At 37.4% G+C, this 18,970-nt stretch overlaps 1 protein-coding gene across 1 annotated transcript in view; it reads left to right on the top strand.

The window, feature by feature from the left end:
* Positions 1-18,970, top strand: part of GMDS (GDP-mannose 4,6-dehydratase) — a 2,292,844-nt gene that overhangs the window by 2,255,701 nt on the left and 18,173 nt on the right. The window contains exon 10 of the mRNA XM_044065162.1: positions 13,566-13,634. Within this exon, the coding sequence (XP_043921097.1) occupies positions 13,566-13,634 (69 nt within the window). The remainder of the gene's footprint in view (positions 1-13,565; positions 13,635-18,970) is intronic.

Below are 18,970 nucleotides of genomic sequence, written 5' to 3'. Positions count from 1 at the left end.
CTGTACTAAACATACATCAAGTTCAGGATGGGAATCTGTGTAAGTCATTCATTTTCTTTTGTTACAGAAAACCTGGATGTACTTTGCAGACATTGTCTAATTATCAAGACCTTTAAAAGATATGTGAGGCTTCTACGTTTGGTGTTGAGTCACAACACTTCTCGGACAGGGTGCCAGTTTGCAGATTTTTCTTGCTTTCTTATAGCAATACCAGTAATTGGAAAATGTTACAGTAGAATATGCTGCCAGTTGAAGGCCCCTGGTCTGTTGACTCTTCCCATCTGTTTCACCTGCCACTTCCTTAATCCTGCTCTTTCCCTCTTCCATCTATCTAAAGAACTCTGGAATCTACCTCTCAGTTTACATTCCACAATTTTCTGTATCACTGCAATTCAGAGTTCTACCAGTTTTTCTAGGAAAGGGCATTTTTAAAACCTTCAATCTTGTCCCGTCCATTTACAACATAGGCATCTTTGCCTGTTTTGTCTGGCTGCGTGATTCATCCTAGGGGTAATAACAACACCAAGACTTTTTGTTCTGTCTCTTTATCATGGGTATTTTGCCTAGGTTGTATGTTGTCCTGCTTTGTCACCTGCAAAAAAAAAATACTGGCCTGGTCACAGCAATGGTCTATGTGGCACTCACTACTGCCAGCCTTGTCCTTTGGTGGTTGCTCATCTGACTGATGTACCACTTTCTCTTCCAATCAGCTAGCCACTTTAGCATCCTTCTTACCATTTTGGGTCCCCCATAAATTTTAACGTTATCAACTTTCTCAGCAGTATGTTCTCAAAGGTCATGTTGAATTCCAGGCATTTCATGAAACAGGATTTCTTTGGCACACCTCTCTGGGGGATAAATCATAGAACTACATCAGGGTGGACTGTTAAATGTTCTGATGTACAGAGCCATGCTTTTGCCAGTTGTAAAGCCATGATCACTTAGCTGCTTGAAATGCTGGTCCTGCAAAATGCTTTATACATCTTATCTCAGGATAGCAATGAGGTTAACAAGCCCATAATTGCCTGGTGGTTTTGATGTGCCAGAGGCTGTGTAGGTTAGTTGGTGGTTCACCAAGTAGCAGTTTTTAGATAACAAGTAAATAATAGAGAGACAGAGACATGGCAGACATTGGTCTAGCTTCATTGAGGGTGTGTAGTCAGACTGAGACTTCTCCTGAAGAAGTGTGTGTAGATCACTGTAGCTAGCTCATTAACTTTAAAGCTATTGCTGACATGCCCCTATTTTAAAGTTAAAAAGCAATGCATGCAAGCATGTATGTGTATGAAAAAATATACGTCAAAGGCAGGTATAAATGTATCGAGTGGCATGAATTACACTGATGATTTAAAATTAATCTTTCTGATTTCTTTAGCAGTCTTCACTATTCTATAGTACAATTGACCTTCCTTTTTAGACAGTTCTTGGTGTACTGCAGCTTTAGTCTAAGACATGACTTCAGGAGTTTCTGTCTGCAGCTTGTGACAGTCACAGATTTCAGAGAGCGTACATCCTGACGGGACTAGTTATGACACTACTGGCTACTCATTTTCCTGGGACTTTTGCTTCAGCATGTTGTTGTTGTTGTTTGTCTTTCGGCTTTTTCCCAGTAAGGGGTCACCACAGCAGAACTCCAGTCTGCTAATGATTGGCAGTAGATTTTTACAAAATGCCGAGGTGCCAGCTCGACACCCAACCTTCAACGAAGGCACACCCATTTACGCACGCATGTCTTTCGAACGCTACCCAACTGCGGGGAGGACATGCAGACTCCGCACTGAAGGCACTCCCAAGCCAAGCCGAGAATCTAACGGGAAAACCTTTTTTTCTATGAGGTAACAACGCTACCTCCGTACCACCGCGGCAATAAAAAATTATTGCCACATTTAAAATATAATTTGTTTATAAAAAGCAGATGTGCAGCATGGCTCTGTACAAAGAGAACAGCACTGAAAACTTGCAATCTTATGCCAGAAAGCTTAGTATCTAGTTTGCAGCTGTAAAATGAAGAGCATGAAATATACCATAATCAGAGTGGTCTGATGAAAAACTGAATGAACCAGCAGATACACAAGGGAAAAGATGATAAAAGATGACAAAGAGTGAAAGGTAAGACAACTAGAACTGGTTTCAAATTTATGACTACTCTAAAGACAGAATATGCTTATCCTGCTTGCTGAAAAGAACATGAAAGAAAATCTGTAATTTTACATCAAGATGTAAAACATCCAGTAGAACATTGGCAGAAGAATACTAATTACAATCACATGAAGTAAAGCTGGATGAACCTATTAAGAAGCATCGGGGGGGGCGGGTTACAGTAACAAAGCCATCTATCTAACATACTTGTCTTAAATGAGTGTCTGTTGAGTTTCTCCCTACAGCTTTTCTTTTAGCCCAAGAACAAAAAAAAACGGTTTTGATTCTACTGTTTTACTACCTACTTCATTTTCAGGCTGCAGACTTTCCCATGCCTTTTGTATTTGTAATCTGGATTTATCTTTTAATTTTGTTAGTCTCTGGCAGTTCCACTCATAGTAATATCTATGTCTGTGCTGATTTTTCTGCATTTCCTGCCAGTAATGTAGTTGAAATAGGCAAACTGCTTTTCAAATGTCTATCCACTAACATTTAAGCTGGTAAGAAACAGAATCCTTGAAATGTATTCCTGTATTTCTAAACTGTGAGTCTTCCTAGCCATCATTGCACTTTTTTCCCCTCATAAGATTCTTCATTGTTTTGGTAATTCTTTCCCGTCTTCCACTGGGCTGCAGATATTGTGGCCTGGATGTTATAGGTTTCAATACACATTCATTTAAAGCTTCTGAATTCTGGCTTGTGTACTGCTAACCACCGTCAGGTCTGGAAATATAAGTTTCCCTTGTCTCAAGAATGTTGACTTTAATGTATTAATCATTCTTGTAATTGTTTTGCCTGCCATACTAATTTCAGGAAACTTGGAGCAATAGTCCAAATGTATGAGACACATGGATAAATCTGTGCTCACTAAACTCAATGGTGATCTGGAAATAGTTTATGCTAGCATCTGCTGTTTAGGGTTGTCATTCCGGCACATATTGCAGTGGCACAACATTGTTCTATATGACTTGAAATTCTTGGCCAAAATATTATATCCTTTATTCTTTTGCTGTACTTTACTTTTTCCAGATTTGAATCATGTATGCCTGTTAGACATTTTTTCTCAGATTATTGGGATCTAAACTTTGAACATTAAGCCCCCGACACAATTGCATTTTTCCTTGACTGAAGAAATATGACTGAATTTGTTTTCTTAACAATTATCTTTACTTAGACCAGGATTTTGCTGTAACATGGAGAAGGTTAATTTTCAATTTTCTGCATTTATAAGTCATTTTAAACAGACCTCTGAAATTGTTTGTTTTTCGTCTTTGTAGTAACAGTGATATTTCCCCCAAAAAATCTCTAGTTCTTCTTCACTTTTCTCGGTAACTATATTCTGATCAAAATAACTGTATGTGTAGATCCTTGTCTTGTCTGTAATTTACATTCAGATCATACTTTGGTAGACTGAGAGTTGTACAGTGCTGTCAACCAGAGATAGGATGGATAAGATAAGAGAGTACGGCTTCGATCCCTCCAGCAGCAATGAAGTGCCTTTCTTAATACTGAAACTTGTATTGACTACAGTATTCTTAACTTCACAACTGTATAGCAATTTTTCTGCTGTAAGAGAAGGGGGGAATTTGCAGTATTCTGAACAGTTATTTGCTGCAAGTCAGCTGGCATTGAGAGTTTCTGGAGGCTGTTGGTTGCCTTTACCTCGTCACAATTTCTGAGACACCATTAGGAAATGTTTTGGCTGTTGGTTGCCTACGCCTTGCTATACAATTTGCTGCATTGCATTCCTTGAGTGGCATTGCACAATGCATAGCGCTGTTTTAGCTTATGCTGCATTGTAACTTGTGGACACCTTTCTGAAATTCTCCTCTGAGTGACGTATACCATTTTGCTTTGTTTACCAATCCATACCTGATGCACTATACTTGTTTTCTTCACCTCACAGTTCAAATAATATTTTCCATCCTTACCACACTGTAAAATAATAATGTTCCTCATTACTGCTCTGTTCAAATGGGTGTATATTAAATTCTCGAAAGCCGACAATGTCGAATCTGACATTGTCAACATGAGAATAGCGAAACTGCAGAACATCGAACAAGTAAACGGAAATCTCTGTAAGGGGGATTTCCATTTACTTCAATGTAGTGCGGTCTTGGAGTTGGTATATTTAAGTAGCGGGGGTGTGGGGGCATAGGGGGGCTTGCCCCCCTGCCTACACCATTTAGTTTTTTTTTTTTTTGTTGTTTTTATTTTTTTTCTGAACATTCGATGTTTTAACAGTTTGATCACTAAAGGTCGACCTTTAGTGATTCGAACTGTTAAATATTCGATGTTCTAATATAGACCCGTTCAAATACCTGGATTATCTTTTTGCCATCACTACCTACTGATCTGAATTGTATTCATCTCTACAGCACTGTTCTAATAAGTAGTTTTTCATTTACAACTACAGTGTGCAAGAAATTGTAGCACCTAAGCCTGTATTGCTGTAACATATAAATATTTATAATCTGAAACTGTAGTACAGTATTGTTTTTGTTTTCTTTTGCTTTACTATTTTTTTCTTTCTTTTTCTTTTTTTTTGCTGCTACTGTACTGTTTAAGAAATTGTGGCCTCTGTGCCTCTACTGTTCCACCATTACACTTATAATTTAACTGTGGCAATCATGCTTCCACTGCTCAGCCATACATTTATATAGTATTGTGTACAGATTATATATATACTGCACTTATGTTAATTACTGTACTAACACTGTTTTATTCACAGTATTATTTACTGTGTATATTATACTAGTTACACTGTAGTGTACTGTTTACAGTACTTATCATACTGTAATGCTTCTGGGCAGTCTTGCTGCCAGCTGTGCTTCAAGTTCTGCAGCCAGAAAACTGGCTTAGCTTTATTGCTCATTAGTGATCTGCATTGCCCAACTCATTGTAATTCTTGAGTAAGCTGAGTACTGCTGTGCAACTGAAAAGACAAGTAAAGATTACTAGTATCCAGTGACTTCATTTCTGTTCTGACTGGTTACAAACTGACTTACATTCATATGTCATTAATCAAACTCAAACTTTGGCTAATATAGAATCGCAGTCATCTTGTACTCTTTCTGAAGCCAGTTGATAGCATTTAGTGTTTTGAGGCATGGTTATTAAAACATGTTATTGCTCCCATATGACAACGCAGTTTGTGTGATATGTGTATACATTGCCCATTTAATAAGCAGTACATGTACACCACCACAGCACAAAGTGCCACCACTGCACACTTTGTTATGCCAAGGTACTTAATCAGTCACTATCCAAGCGTCCTGCAATTAAAACTAACAAATTACAGCCACCAGGTCTCACCTATGTATCAGTAACGCATAATTCAGCAACTATTATATATACTTCAGAGAGTCACAGAGGTGCTGGCCACTAGACCTTAAGGACTACAATGGATGCATCTCCACTAGGAAATGTTAAAGTCTATAGTGGATGCATTCTCTTTTAGGAAATGTTTTGATAATTGGTGACTCTGTTTTGAGGCACAGTGTGACACTACCCTCACAAGACTTGGCAAGAACATGTTGACATCTGTCTTTCAGGAGCCAGGAACCAGGCTTTGAGAGGGCTCTTAAAACCCTCCAATCTAAAAAAAAATATAACTATGACCAGGATATAGATGATCTCCAAACCCTTGATCTGTCACAGTTTGGTTTTGTCAAATGCAGGTCATGCCTGTTAAACCTGGAGGACTTCTTTGAAAATGTCACCAGAGCCATAGACGAAGGCAAATCTGTGCATACAGCCTACCTTGACTTAGCCAAGACCTTCGACACAATCTCACATTCAGGCATCATTGATAAACTCTCCCAATTGAATATCAACCCTTATGTCGCCGGGTGGGTTGCTACTGATGGATTATACTCAGTCAAATTTGGGGACTTTACCTCAACCAACAGACCTGTCACCAGCGGGGTTCCACATGAGTCAGTGCTGGGCACCCTGTTGTTTGGAATATACTTCTCAGAAGTTCAAGTCAAAACAGAGGAGCTATGACTGACTTAAGTTTGCTGACGACTGCAACTTAGGTGCAGTCATTGAATCGCCAAATAATATCAACATACTTCAAGAGCAACTTACACAAACCAGTGATTGGTGCCAAAGCCATGGACTCAAACTCAGTGCAAAAAAGTGCATTATCATCCTCTTCAGTGAAAACAATATCCCCGCAGACTATCATATAGATAATAGTACCCTAGGTAACAACTCAGTAGTGAAAGACTTGGGAACACAAGTTGATTGTAGCCTAAACGTTGACCACCATGTGTCTACTGTAGTAAGGAAGGCATTCTAAGTCACACACCTCATTAGCAAAGTCATTGCCTGAGGAGTGACAATGGTCATAACACCCCCCCCCCTCGTGTACTTGACCCTCATCATGCCAGTAATTGAGTACAATGCTCCCTTCGGTATGAACCTTACCAGGCAGCTGCAGTAACTTGAGAGACCTCAGAGATGTCTAACCAAGAAACATCAGGATCTCCAGCACATCATACAATGACAGACTGAAGTCACTGTCACTGTACGCAGTAGCTTACAGACTACTTAGAGGAGACTTGTGCTTGGCCTACAGTGAGATCTTGGATCCAAAACTAATGGAAATGCTGCACATCCACAAGTCAAATGGGACAAGGGTCACTTGCTCCAGGGACTTTAACCTGGCCTGTGACATAAATAGGACCTGCTGGAGAGACAGATATGTCTCTCAGAGGTTGCCAGTCCTCTGGAATAGGCTACCAGTTCACATCAGACAAAGCCCGTCTGTGGCACTGTTTAAGTGTAGCCTGGAATACTGGTGGGAAATCGTAAATTCCTGCCGGGGATTTCACCTATGACCCTCCAAGATATGGGCAGTCATTGCTAACCAAGATCTCAAGTTTAGACAAGATCCTTTATATTAGGTTTCTCTAATATTATATTGGGTACACACGGCTAGGATTATAAAGAACTTTGAGTCAATAACCCAGTAACCACCTATGAACCTTTTAACGCTGCAGGGGGAAAGCATGCCCAACACTTCCTTGACTATGTAAATGCAATCTACCTAGACAGGTAGTAAACATTTCTCCTAGAGGGCACAGTATTGTGGACTTTGTTCCTACTGATATTGCCCCTTATTGTATATCTCCACAGGTATCATCCTTTATTGTCAAATCAGGCCACAAATTACTGATATTCACGTAGTAATTCACAAATAAAATACAAGTGTTCTTTGACTTCTCAAAAGCAAATATCTGCAGTAACTTTGAGACCTTACTAATTGATTTCCTCTACATCCCTACCTAAAAATAAAGCCAAAGCCTTTCCCTCTGAATTCTACTCTTAGGTAAATAGTTGTACTGATAAAGAAGTGTAGACTGATACCCAGTACTCTAGAAAATTCAAAAAACAGTCCCTATGTTGGAGTACTCGTATAGATGAACTTTACAACAAATGGAAGGAAGTGTTAAGTTCTTATAGGACATCACTTACTCCCCATCATAAGAAGGCACTGAAACGTGCCAGTAGAGAACTTAATACAGCTGTCAGAAAACACACTGGTGAATATGAACTCAGAATGGCTACTGATGTCAACAGTAATTATAAATCCTTGTTTAGCTATGTAGAAAAGTAAACAAACAGTACCCATCATTGTTCTGAACTGTTAAACAATGTCATCCATTCTTATCCCAAAAAAAAGCTGATGTCATAATTAACAAATTTAGCGCAAACTTTACCCCACCTACCATTGTAACTGCCCCCCAAATTCTTCAGACCCTCAACCCCCATCAAGATCACTAGAAAACAATTCCTAACAACCTTTTCTAAAACAAAGAACACCCCATCCATAGACCTTAATACTATACTGGGAAACTTAATAATAAGCACCAAGTGTCGGGTTTCAGAACCACTATTAAACCTCTTTAACTTGCTATGGGCTACATCCTTTAAGCCTGGAGAAGAGCAGCTATCATGATGCTGCAGAAGGGAGGTCCAACCGCAGACACTAGGAATTATAGACTCATTAGTCTTACCAGCCTTGTCTGTAAAATCATGGGACATATAATCTTTGGCCTCATTTATCTAGGCATTATATCTGAATCCATATCAGTATAAGGTAGTTCATACCTTCTTAGTATTGTAAACTACTTTGAAAGGTTAACTCAAGCAGCACATCGTGGTTTTGCATTGCACATAGCATACTCTGACTTGGTCAAGGCATACGGTATTATCCCCCTAGGTGCAGGCATCATTAAGAATCTCATGAACCGAAAGGACAAGCCATATGTAGTAAGGTGGATAGCAAATTTATTTTCTGACAAAGCATGCTGTTAGAGTTGCAGGACTATGTTAGTAAGTAAAAATACCACAAGTGGTGTTACTTAAGGCTCAGGGCTGGGTTCTCTTCTGTTTATCATTTATTTATCTGATCTACAAGCCAGATTCTCAGTACTCTAGTTAACAATATTTGCTGTTGACTGTCTACTAGAGATGGTTATTTGAACACCCACAGACACAAAGTTGCTACAAGATAGCCTGGACTATACAAACAGCTAGTGCAATAACACTGACATTAAACTAAATTAAAAAAAATTATATCATTGTCTATTTTGGCAAAAGAAATTTGTCAGAATGCTTACACAAGTGACCTATCCCTAAAGAATGGAGCTGTCATTAGAGACCCAGGTACTCTTTTGGATGACCCTCTGTCCTTTGGTCATCATGTCTTTTTGCTGTAGTTAGAAAATTGTATCTATCCCGACTAATTACCATGAACATCTCATCCAGAGATAAAGAAGTATTGCTTTCACTATAGTAATATTTTATCAACCCTTTATTGAATTAATGCCCCCTGTTGTATATGTTTACAAAACATATTACTCAACTAGAGAAACCATAGAGGTTCCTAACCAAAAATGTCACAGGCCTCAACCTCCTCAGTAACCTAGACTGATAGGATGCCCTCTTTGTATTCTGTTTTATATGGACTTTTGCAGTGAACTGTGTTTGGTCTTTTGGACTAAAAAATACCCACCCCATCTACCATGCTTTCATAGAACTAATGCTTCCACAAACACACACATAAACGACCTCAGTCTGTACTAACAAATTAACAGTACAAGGTGGCATGAAAGGTTCTTATCTCAACATACGTCCTGTCGATAGAATAAATTACCACTGCATATTAAGCAAAGTAGTACTTTAGCTACATTCAGGAGTAGCCTAGACAGTTGGATGGGCACATAAAATTTCTTCCTGGGCTTATTTTAAAACATGATGTAACTCTTAATATTGGTTGTTCTGGCTAGGTTGTTAATTGTCTGAAAAGAAGTTGCCTAGTATCTACCCGTAAGCCTTTGAACCTAAGTAACATACTTTTCAGTCTTGAAAAAAAATTCTTAGTACTAGCTACGTTAGCCAGAAGAGTCTGTGGACTACAGGCCTTCAAGTGTAATAAGTCTCATGCAATTATCCATAAGTTTGTATCGTCTCTTGGAACAAATACATCCCTCCTCCAACTGATGTCTTCTTTCTTAGACAGGAGAATAGTTACAAATTATTTTTGCAGGGTGTGGATGTGCTCAGATACCCCAGGTATAGTAAGATGTCCATTGATGCAGTCTGATAGGCTTTTTGTGTTTTTTATAAGTGGAAAAAACGTGTAATTCCTTCAGCAAAAGACCCTTCTCAAGTGGTTAACTGAGAGTACTGTTTATTTTCTGGCAAATAGAAAAGAACCAGTTCATCAGCTACCACTGAAACCTCCTTCAGAATGTGTTGACTCCCAGACTGTCATGTTTTCCAACTGTATTAAGAAAAGCTGCAGTGGACATGTTGGTGGTCATCAGTATGTGGCAATTTATCAGTCTGATCAAAGTACAGTTCTTACCTGCCCATGTTTATTGTTATCACAGTGTCATGTTGTTCTGTGCATGAAGTAATACATACTTTTAGCTACCTACATTCATAATGGGAAAAGTTTAAGACCTAATGTAAGCCTTTCTGCGTATTACAAAAGTGTAGGCTTTGACAGCTGCCTTGCCTGGTGTGGGGGTGCCGTGAGCAAGCAGTGTTCTTCAGCAAGGATTGTCTTCATTTTGCTACTTACATTTTCAGCAAATCAAAGAAAACAAAACAGTTGTGCTGACATAGGCAACACTATGACAGTGCTGCACTAATACTGTAGTTGAGATGCGTTTCTGTATAGTTGTACTTTATTACATATTGGCAGGTGTTAAGGTTTATTACAACTTGTTTATTCATGTTTCATGGCTGTTTCTTTACATAATGAAATGAAACATGGTAACATCTTCAATTCCAGTTCTGTTTCCTTGGAGTAAGTAACTGTATTGGGTTTCTTTCTTCTTTTTGTAATCTCCTTCTAATTTTGAATGATAAAGAGACAAGGCAGAGTGATGATGTGATGAAGTGTTCTGTCATTGTCACAGGTTATCACAGAGAAGGAATTGAAAAAATCAGGATGTAACATACCTTGCAACTACACCTCATTCGGAGGAAATTATTAATTTTATCTCACAAAAATTTCCTATTCCAAAGTGTGAAATGACTTGTTTCGTCCATGCTATGGGTTTCCTAAGTAAAATTGGTAGTAGCTCTCCCATAATTTGCCTGTTTTTTTCTGTAGTTTGAGCACATTTGGGACCAAAAGGTCAGAGCCATGAGAAGTTGCAAATTCATGGGATATTTTGTTAAGCTGAGAAAGTAAAATCATGAGCAGTTACCTTGTTGTAGATTTTTAAATAATGCTTGTCTACTTAAGTTTATCAATCAAGTATGAAAATCATTTGAGAACTGTTAGTATTGAAAAGAACACGGCTACTAATACCTTCCTTTTCACTGCTGGCTAGCAGGGATTTCTATCAGGGTTGCAGTGCATTCTGTTGACTTGCCTTACAATGAGTAGTGTATTGACCTGGCTGGAACTGGCAATTTTTTTGATGGGGGCAACCCCCCAACCCTATTCAGAAAGAAAGATTTGACTTCTGTGCCGCATTAATCATCATACAAAACTTTACAATTGTAAAAGCTTATGGTAAGTTTAAAAAGTTGTCAGACAAAACATTTTCAATTAAACAGGCCTGTCAGTTTGTGTTTCTGTGAAAAGCAAGACAGTCTGGCTAACATATACCTCTGTCGGTCTTCTTATTTTGAGTGATTAAGGCTGTTTGATTGTAAAGAGGTAGGGACATCAGCACAGATTTTAGTAAGGACCAGGATTCCTGTCCTAGTTAACACTGGACAGCACAGTGGCTTAGTGGTAAGATGACATCCTGGCATCTCATGATTCCTGGGTTCAGTCCTGACCTCTAGATGCTCTCTGTGTGAGCTCAGTCACAGTTGAAAAACTATTGACAGTTTAGCTAGGTTACATTGACCATGGTATTATAGTATATGCACATTGTACATGAGACTGTCATCATGTCTTAGTTGCTGAGCTCCTTGGCAGTTGGTGTTTTAAAAATCTTTATTGAAACTTTGTACCTCTGGGTAAAAAAAGACCTTTAGCAGGACCCACCTACATGCCAAGGTGCAGTAAATCTATTCTGGCATTAGTAAGCTGCTGTTTTAGAATAGGATATTTGCAGTGGTGTGTGTTATACAAACAAGCACATTAAAAGCTTGAAAGGAAGTAAAATGAAAAGAGACATATAGACAGCTTTGAGTTGAAATAATTCAATGTCCACTTACGAATTGTCTGTTGATTGGGACCTAAATGAGATACTGCATATTCAGTCACATATAGTGTTAGCTGACATGTAAACACCACTAATTTAGGAATACCTGTGTATAAACTTGCTTTATTGCAAATAAAGCCCTCAGCCATTCACATCAGAAATGAGTGAGAAACTCGTACTAAGCAGAGCTGCAATCTGTGACATCACGCCAAGGCTGCATGTACAGTGTAAAGTTGGACTATACATGTAAATCTGAATTTATAAAGAGATATTTTGTAATTATCAGCTCATAATAATAAGATTACTTGTTTTAAAATAACATTTTTATTAGCATGATAACTCTGCAAGACCAACATTTTTCTTTTAAATGGTGCTATTTGAGGCAAAAAAAATAAGCATGTACTTTAAAGAGGCGTATTCCATTGTACTGTTCTTTCTTTACTCAGCGTCCTTTATTCAGTTGTATAACTCATTGTTTAAGCAGCAGTTCTTAAAGCATTATGTATGGTATTTTCTTCTATTGCTCAGCTGTGATGTTAGTGCATTTTTACTCCATATGTGACTTTACTTTGTTGTGTAGCTTCTTGTTTTCATGAGGATACCAGTCACCTCCATACATAATTTGTTAGATAATTCATTGAAGAGGGTGTGCAAAGCAGGTTTTTGCAAAGGCACCATGTTCTGCATTTTGTACCTGTCTAATTAAACTGTTAATGCAAACCCACAACACTTTCCAGAAGAGGATACAGCAAGTATTGTGATGATAATATTGTAAAGACTGAAAGGTATGTGTACAACAGGCTACTCAACATACCAGGACGCGCTGGTGGGCTGTGAGGCAGATTTTGGGTGCAACACTGAGTGTCAGTCCTACACTTCTCCTGTGCCAGTGTATAAACCAAGCCAATCCTAACTTGCAGCAAAACATATGTGCATATTTGTTTTCCTTAACCCACGATGCAAATTAGTACTACTGTGTAATCTGTCTTCCTTAATCATTGGATCTACTTTATTATATTTTTTTATGCAGATATTGTATACATCAAAGTGTAGCCTATTTTTCACCACTCTTAAATGCAGTAATTGAAATGCGTACAGCAAAAGTATTTGGGAAAAGGTTCATATTTAAAAATGCTTCTGTTCTGCAGTCAGAACTTCATTTGAATTTTGAGATGGTAAATGTTTTCATTTTATTTTTTCTGACTATAAATATTGTATGAACACAATAACTAAAGCATAAATAGGAAGGCATCATAGTTTATCTGAAATAAGATGTATACAAAGGCATTTTAAATTATCTAATGAAATATTTTGCAGTACATCAAGCTTGAGATGTTAAAGGACTCATTTACCTTTTACAAATTTTCCTGTTGACTTATGAGCAGTGAGCCTGAAATGAAGTTGCAAAACAATGCAGAATTTTTATTAAGTTTGCAAACATTCCTTCCTAAAACTCTGACCAATGTAGATAAATGTTTCGCAGACAGATTTGTCTGTACTTCAGTTAGTGTGAGGTGACATTTGTCAGCACTGCTAATGCAAACATCACCTTTTACTTGGCCAAGAACCCATTCAGTTGTTGCAAGTAGTGTCATTATAGCCTGGGGAATTTTTGTAATTATTTCCTGAAGATAGCAAACTAATGCATACCTCCACCCATACTCACAACTTGCATTGTTCTTGGAAGACCAGAAAACTTCCTTTTTTCAACAATTTCTTTGTATCTTGTTTTCACAGGACTTTCTACAAGGAGACTGCACCAAAGCAAAGAAGAAATTGGGCTGGAGTATCCAAGTTACTTTTGATGTAAGTATTTGTGCCTACCTCAGGTGTACTCATAAAAATATGTTTGCACATTGAAACTTCTCCTTTTGTGCTAAGAATGTCTTTCTGTCATTTAAAAAGTGTTCTGAGTGTATTTTAAAGTCACACCCTTCATTACTGTTCTGTTGATCTGATGTTGAAGACCTGCAATATAAACCCTTATTGTTTTATAGTTATAATGTATAGACAAGCCTGTGCAATACATAGCAAAACATCAAGAGAAGTGGTAACAGTGTTACTTTGTAGGGAGTTGACATTCAGACCTTTTCAAAAAATATGAATAATAACCAAAGAGGTAATGTTTGTGTATAGACTTTTTAAAAGGTTATCTTGTTAATCTCAACACTTGAATGTCAGCATTTTTAAAACTCTGAAGTTTTCTTTTATTGGCATGTTCTACTTACCTTTTCAGGAGTTGCCTGCTGTAAACATTACAAGTAGAATTAACCTAGTTCATTTGTAAGGTATGAAAATGTTAAATTAAACTGCATGACACAAATTTGCTAATTAGCCATTTTTAAGGGGAGCTGTCTGCATTGACACTGAACTCTCGTAAAGGCAGCCATTTTTCTTATGCACATCTTATGTCAAAACATGCACAGTTAGTTATGTCTGTTGTTTTAGTGCAGTACAGTATGGAAGAGTAGTTTTGTTCATTTGTATTCTGAGATCATATTCCGTTAATGATCCCATAGCAGTAGGAGGTACTAAGAAACACCACTGTCTGTAGTTTAGTGACCGGTTCTCTTGCTGTTACCTTCTTTGAGAACTTTTTTATCTGTTAAAATAAATAAGGCCAGACTCAATCCGGGGGGGGGGGGGGCTTCCATATGCTTCACAGATTGTTAAATTTACCATTGTTGTTTATTGTCTAACAGCAGTGGCAGGGGAATATGTTGGTTAAAATGAAAATGAATGCAGCCAGCACTAGAGGATTTTACACTTGCCTCTGATGCATGACGGGTAAAAAGACTGCACAAGTTACATCCCCATATCTAGCCACTGGAATCATATTTCATTACTGACACTGAGGAGCAAAATGGGGTGATGGAAGCTCTTCTCTTCTTGTGTTACTTGGAATGTAAACTATGGTCTCAGTTTTTTGAGTTGATAACTCATGTGGCTATTAAAAATACTATGTCACTTGCAGGCAAAGATAGATAAATACTAATTGAAATAATATGCAAAACAATATACAGGAAAATGAAACTTTTTAAACTAGAAATAATGAAAGGTGAAAGAAACTGTTAATATAAGTTATAATGGCGTATCAATGTTCCCTTGCATATTTCAGGCAATAACACCCAAACCAATGAATTCTTTTCATCTTATAGAAACTAAAACATCATAATAAGAACATGAGCGCTTACCTTTGCCACAGCTGGCTTGATATAGCTGTCTTTTATAGTGCAACAGACAGTCGATTTATTACAGCCATAAACAAGAAGTGGATGACACTGTTACTTCATCTGAGGCAAGCCAGTTCATACTGTGCAGACACTGCAGTATTACATATGGCAGCATGCTAAAGAAGTGAATTCAGACTTCATGTCACCAGTCCTTTGTACCCCCTCTTCAATAGACACCTTCTTATTCCCCTAGACTCAAAATTTACTTCATGCATTTCTTCTACTCTCTCTTTTCCATAATGTACTTTTCAAGGAGAAGCAGAATTGAACCATCCCTATAACAATAGCTCTATCCTGGCCAGAGCATCACGGTTTCTCACTGTTGACTAGGTTTACCACATTTCCTTCACGGCCTTCACTTCTATGCGAGTCCTTATTAACTGAGCAATAGGGCAGAGTGCTACACCCCAACCTGAAGATAATGAATCTCTCAACACTGAGGATAGAATTTTAATGTCTAACAGAAATTCATTTTGTAACCCAAGTATTAAACATTCTACATTCCAACTTTCCATGTCTTAGTGATGTATATTTGTTTGCAGCATTGGACTGTCTGTACATCACTGAACACCATAGCAGATGAACTTCCTTTTGGGTTTAATATATCCTTGTTATGATCTGTAGCTTTGCTCATACCTGCAAAGTGATGCTGTTCCAGTGGAACTTGGAATTTACTACCAAATTTAGAAAACACAAGAGTGGCCAGTGGATTGAAAAAGGTTAGTTCATAGTCCAGTCACAAAAAATGCAATGCTGAGGTTTGCTCAGATTATCAAACAACTATACTTGTTTCACATGTCAGTTAATGTTGAAGTTCTTGCAAACTGGACACCAGCAGCATATTGACTGAGAACTACCCGATATACAAGCTGTTTTTTAGAAGGGGCAGAGGTGTCTGAGATCAAGTTGCCAACATCGAGTGGATAATGGAGAAAGCAAGGAAGTTGCAGAAAAATATTTACTGTTACTTTATTGACTATTTCGAAGGCTTTGACTATCTGGAATCACAAACTGTGATTAGTTCTTAGAGAAATGGAGATAACATGTCACCTTATTTGATTCCTTTGGAATCTGTATTCAGCACAGGAAGCAACATTTAGAAGTGAATATGGATCAACTGGTTCTATAATAGGAAAGGACTGCAACAAGGTTGTGTATATTCACATACTTATCTAACTTATAAATTCAATATATTTTGTGAAATACTAAATCATAGGAATCAGTTGCTGGAACCAAAATTGCTGGGAGAAATATTAACCTCAGATAAGCAGATGAAGCCACTCTGATGGCCGAAACTGAGGATGAGTTGAACAGCCTGTTGATGAAGGTGAATGCATCAAAGTACAAAAGCTGGCTTATTGCTCATCATAAAAAAATAAAATTATGTTTTCTGGTTCTGCCAGTTCTTTTCAGATATATGGAGAAGAAAAGGAAGAAATTAGTTATTTTATTTTCCTGGACTCCAGTATCTCTGCAGTAATTGCAGTCATGAAATTAAGAATCTTGCTTCTAGAACGCAATCCATGGTAATTCTCAGTAAGATTTTAAAAAGCAAATATGTCACATTGTCAACAAAAGTCAGTCTAGTTAGAACTAATGGTTTTCCCTGTAATTGCATATAGCTGTGAGAGTTAACTATAATTGAGACTATATGCTAGAACATTGATATTTTTGAACACCAGTGTTGGATAAAATGTTTGAGAATTCCATGGATTGCAAAAAGATCAGAACAGAGAATTCTTAAGGAAATAAACCCAAACTGTTCACTGGAAAGCCTGATAGTAAAAGAAAAATCCAAATACTTTGACCACATAATGTAAAGACCTGAAGATACTGATGCTGGGAAAGATCAAAAACAAAAGAAGTGGGTGCCAGAGGCAAAAATGGGTACATAACACTATGGATGTAATTAATATGAATTTGCAAGAACTAAAGAAACAGTTGTTAACAATCAGAGCTGGAGTGGTAAAGTCCTTCAGGATGTGAAGAGTTAGACTCAGCTAAGCAACAACAATAACAATAAAACATCCTGAAAAGTCAGGAAAAAGCTACCATAAGTAAATTAATATATTTCAAAACTATTTTCCTCTTTATAGCTTCATTTCTAGACAATATCATGCTCTAGCACCTTTCTTGAAGGCATATTTATCTGGGATATATTGGGTATATACTTCAAAAGATACTCTGTCACCTTTAAATGCATCTGTGATGCCTGTTTGTCTTCTGATTTTAGTTTTCTGTGTCAGGTTTTAGTCATTGATTTTAGAATATGACTGTATTTCAAGCTTGTATCCCCTATTTTGCATTTGCTCCTATTTGACTTGAAAGTATGTTGTATTAATCCATTATGTGGTTGTTGTATCTGCTCCCCAAACAGATCATCAGTTATGTTTACAGCACCTCCCAAGGTTTCCATTAGCTGTGCAACAGCCCTTTTGAAGAATATGGTGCTAATGAAATACCAAATAGAAGAAAGGTCTTAGGAATCTTTAACTTCCGGATAGCATTTTGAGCTTTCTTCAATTATTTTTATTTGCTAGAAGCACTGGTTTGCCTGAACTACTGAGAAGGACTTGTCATTTGGGATTATAGAAACCACTTCCTGAACTGGAAGTAACGTATAGGGATCTTTTTAATTACTTGCTTTCAGATCAGTACTAACGTGAATCTTGCCTTGGTTTGCAACACTAATACTATATGTTTTTTACTCAAATTGATTCAAGCTTACATAAAAGCTATCCATTCTCTTCAGCTCTTTCTCTTTTGTTCTCTAGAGAGGATTTATTTTTCTGGTGCCTTGGCATGGCTTCAGAATTATTTGTATATGATACTCTCTTAGCAAACTTCCTAAGTCTTTAAAAAATCAGCATAGCTGTGAAGGACATGATTGTTTTTGGCTCTCTTCAGAATCTGAGATGTCTCTTAGTGTGTATGGCTGTTACTGTTATGATTTACTCTTTGTTTTCACACTGAATTTGTTTCATCATTCCTGGATCCTCACAAATGAAATGACCCATAATATTAAGTGAATTAATTTATTTAAGTGCTACAGTTCAGTTGGTTTGCCTTATACCCAAAATATGTTAACAATGTGTGCACGTTTGTTTGTTGTTTGTGTGTTTAATTTTAGTTCTTCAAAAGAATATTTATTATTTTATTTTATGTAATGAAGTATTTAACTGACTAAAATCTAGACATCTTAAAAGTAAAAATAAAAACTATGATCTAAAACTGTTTTATAGGCAGGAATACATGAGTAAATAATGATTCTAAAAGTTCTGAGTAGCAAAAACAAAGTTTGTGCCCTTAAGAGAAATTAAATAGAATTTCCTATACAGGTGATAATCTGTCCTATAAGGGAACTCAAGAGTAGCATGTCAGAATCAGGGAAGGTAGGTAATTCCAAATGTTTGGAATGAATTTGTCAATAGATGGCATACTGGATGTCTCAAGACAGGACCCTGGAATAACCATCAACACCATACCTAATGAGTTAAGGTGCCTTACCAGGATACAGACTACCAGCAACAGCTTTTTAATTAAACAGAATCCAGTTTATAAAGGATACAGTATGTATATCTCAGAATAATAAAGACATACGTAGCATTGATAGTACCAGTGCTGCTCGCTCAACAAAAGTATGAGGTGCCCTCATTTTCAGCTTTTCTGCCAGGTTCTGCATCCACTGTAGATGAGGCAAGTCCCCCATGAACCTGAGTTAGATGGTCTTGCAGTAATACAAGCCAGTGGTAATGCCACTGCTTAAACCACCATCACTAAGTCCAAAGATGGAATCAGCTGCCAAATTGAGCAATATTTTAAAAATAGAAATATGATGTTTGACAATATGTGAAACCTAATTCATCAGCATAAGTCTGTTATTAAGTAACACATGTAGATCATGGACAT

This window comes from Protopterus annectens, chromosome 3.part0 (genome assembly GCF_019279795.1).
Source record: "Protopterus annectens isolate FY-2018-M chromosome 3.part0, PAN1.0, whole genome shotgun sequence".
Taxonomy (NCBI): Eukaryota; Metazoa; Chordata; order Ceratodontiformes; family Protopteridae; genus Protopterus; species Protopterus annectens.
Note: the sequence above shows the minus strand (reverse complement) of the source record. Positions and strands in the feature narration are given on the sequence as shown.